Source organism: Triticum aestivum, chromosome 5B, assembly GCF_018294505.1.
Source record: "Triticum aestivum cultivar Chinese Spring chromosome 5B, IWGSC CS RefSeq v2.1, whole genome shotgun sequence".
NCBI lineage: Eukaryota > Viridiplantae > Streptophyta > Magnoliopsida > Poales > Poaceae > Triticum > Triticum aestivum.
Genome location: NC_057807.1, coordinates 395,137,966 through 395,140,505, shown reverse-complemented (window position 1 = coordinate 395,140,505; position 2,540 = coordinate 395,137,966). Strand labels below are relative to the sequence as shown.

The 2,540-nt window shown below is 53.5% G+C and overlaps 1 protein-coding gene across 1 annotated transcript; it reads right to left on the bottom strand.

Moving 5' to 3' along the window:
- Positions 1 to 2,002: 2,002 nt before the first annotated feature.
- Positions 2,003 to 2,380, bottom strand: LOC123116213 (low molecular mass early light-inducible protein HV90, chloroplastic; the record flags this gene model as incomplete). The annotated part of the gene is given in 1 exon segment (XM_044537202.1): positions 2,003 to 2,380. A coding segment is annotated over 1 exon segment (240 nt), but the record flags the coding sequence as incomplete, so codon positions are not given.
- Between the last annotated feature and the right edge of the window lie 160 nt (positions 2,381 to 2,540).

Genomic DNA, 2,540 nt, shown 5'->3' with positions numbered 1-2,540 from the left:
GAGGGCCCACCGCCGCCGGCACCACCCGGGCCAGCGCCGGGGGCGCCCGCCGACGGCGGCGAGGGGAGACGGGGGAGGAGGGGACCTGCGGGCGAGGGGCGCGAGCTCCGCCCCGACCACCTCCCGGGGAGGCGGCGCGAGGCGGCCTAGACGGAGGAAGGGTAGGGCGGAAGGGGGGCGGAGGCGGGGGGCGAGGCCGACGGCCGACGGTGGCGGGAGGGTCGGCGGCGGCGGGAGGGGAGCGGGGGAAACCCTAGCGCCCGCCTAGTCGCGGGTGCCGCTACGGGGAGACATAACCTCGTGTGCATATAATTAATCTCACCCATTCCAATCTTGGCCCCATGTCGCTTCCACAAGTGACCCGAGGGCCAACCCTAGCGCCGCCGCCTCCTCCCTTTCCCTCTCCTTCCTCCTCCTTGCGCCGCCAAGCGAAGCCCGCGTGGCTGCGGCTGCGGCGGGGAGTCTCGTCCCACCTGCGTGTCTTTTCGGGTAGCGAGGCCTCAAGCGTGTGGGGGCGCGATCCTTATCTAGTGGCCAATGGTGGCGTGGCAGCTAGGCACGCGCGCGCGTGTATGTGTGTGGACATGGTGACAATACATTGGCGCCGTGGGTCCGTGGGCGGATCTGGCTGCGGCCATTTCTCCTGGCCTTTGAGGCGCGCATTGTTCCCCTCTGGGGCGGCGTGCGACATCGGGCAACATTGGGTAGGACTGGCTCGCGCGGCTTGGAGCGCGTTTGGTGTGGTGTCGGGGCTGCAGTTCTTTTCTGCGCAGGTGGGGCTCCTCTGGTGGTCGACGACGTCTATCAGCGAGCATGTTCAGAAGGCCGACTTGTCCATGCCGATCCGTGCCTCTGCGTTGTGCTCTCCTGACCTGGTGTTCGGTCATGCATGGTGTCGGTCTGAGTTGAGCTCTCTTTCGCGGTTGTGCTGTTGGCGGATCGGCGTCGATGGCCATGGGCAAGGCGGTGTACCCCCCCTCCGCCCCGCGTTCATCGGGACTGGTAGCTTCATTGTTTTATCTTGGAACTTTTTCTATGCTCAACATACATCATCACATGTTTCAAGCCATAATTTGGCTTTTTTGGGGGTTCGATTGCTATATTTATATTAGTTAGTGCATTTCCAGGCATTTAGTGAATATAATTCAAATTTGAATTGTAAGTGTATGAAATAGTTGGCAAAATTGGTTTGAAAAATACTATTTGTATTCTTTAGTCTATGCATAGGCTTTACTCAAGAAAATAAAATGAATTCAAACATCTGGGTGCCAAGCCTCAACCTGGAACATGAACTTATCAATTTTTAATTTATAGAAAAAAGCCAAACAAAATCTAAACAACATGAAACCTAAGATGGTATCATCATATGGTATCAATATGCGAGGTAAAAATTTGATAAGGTTTTGCAGAAGTTATGACATGTACTGCTTGAAAATCGGACCAACTTGGCGAAAGAATTTAAGTTTCGAGAGGGAATGTGCCAGAAGGTGAAGTGCCGGTTGATTCATCGTTTGACCTTAAATAAAATCTAAACATACACCATCACAATTTCTTAACCTTAGGGATCTCCACTTATTTTTAATTCCCTGCTACAACTACTAAGTACACTATGCCATTTCTTGTGTCTATATTGCAATGCTATACGTATTGTAGTTAATACAAATACATGTAGGAAAGAAACACATGATCCGTGTGCTGAATGACCATTGGTGAAGGTAAAGAAAAACTCGGCAAAGCACCTGAGACACGTGTCAAGTAAAATTTGCATCATCTAGCCGCCAAACACTTTATTTTGCCGAATACCCTCTTTTGATACTCGGCAAAGCCTTTGCCAGGTAAGAAACTCAGTATACTCTGCTTTGTGCGAAGGGTATATGCCAAACACCCTTTACCGAATGCAACACTAGGTAAAGACTGTGCCAAAGTTGAAATGACCCTTATCGATTATACTAAGGTACACGATAAAGAAGCAAATTTCAGTACGTGAAAAGAAGATCTCGAATGAGAAACAAAGCAGCTCCCGTAGTATGAACTGTCTTTAATTAGTATAAGCACTACAAAGAATATGAGGATGATCAATTCTCATCATTTACATGTCCTAGGTACAGGTTGTGTTATCCGGTCCACGACAAAGCTAGTTTTACACGTTGATGAAAGGCGCGCCGGTGATGATCTCGGTGGCGGCGAGCGCGACGAGGCCGAGCATGGCGAAGCGGCCGTTCCAGAGCTCCGCGTTGGCGTTCATGATGGCACCGGCTCTGCCCTCAGCGCTCTCGCCCTGGAGCAGTGGCACCAGCGACGCCACAGACAGCACCGCCACGGAGTAGGCGAACCACGCCTGCCCGGTGCCGCTGCCGAGCTGCGAGAGGAGCCCGTCGCCACGGCCTGCTTCCACGGCAAGCGCAGTCACGAAACCCACCATGGCCAGCCGCCCGTTGATGCGCTCCGGCGCGGGTCCGGCGAACGCCAGCGCGTCCCAGATCGAGGTGCTCGCCTGTGTCAGGAACAAATATCAGAAACCTGGCACAAACCGAGTAACA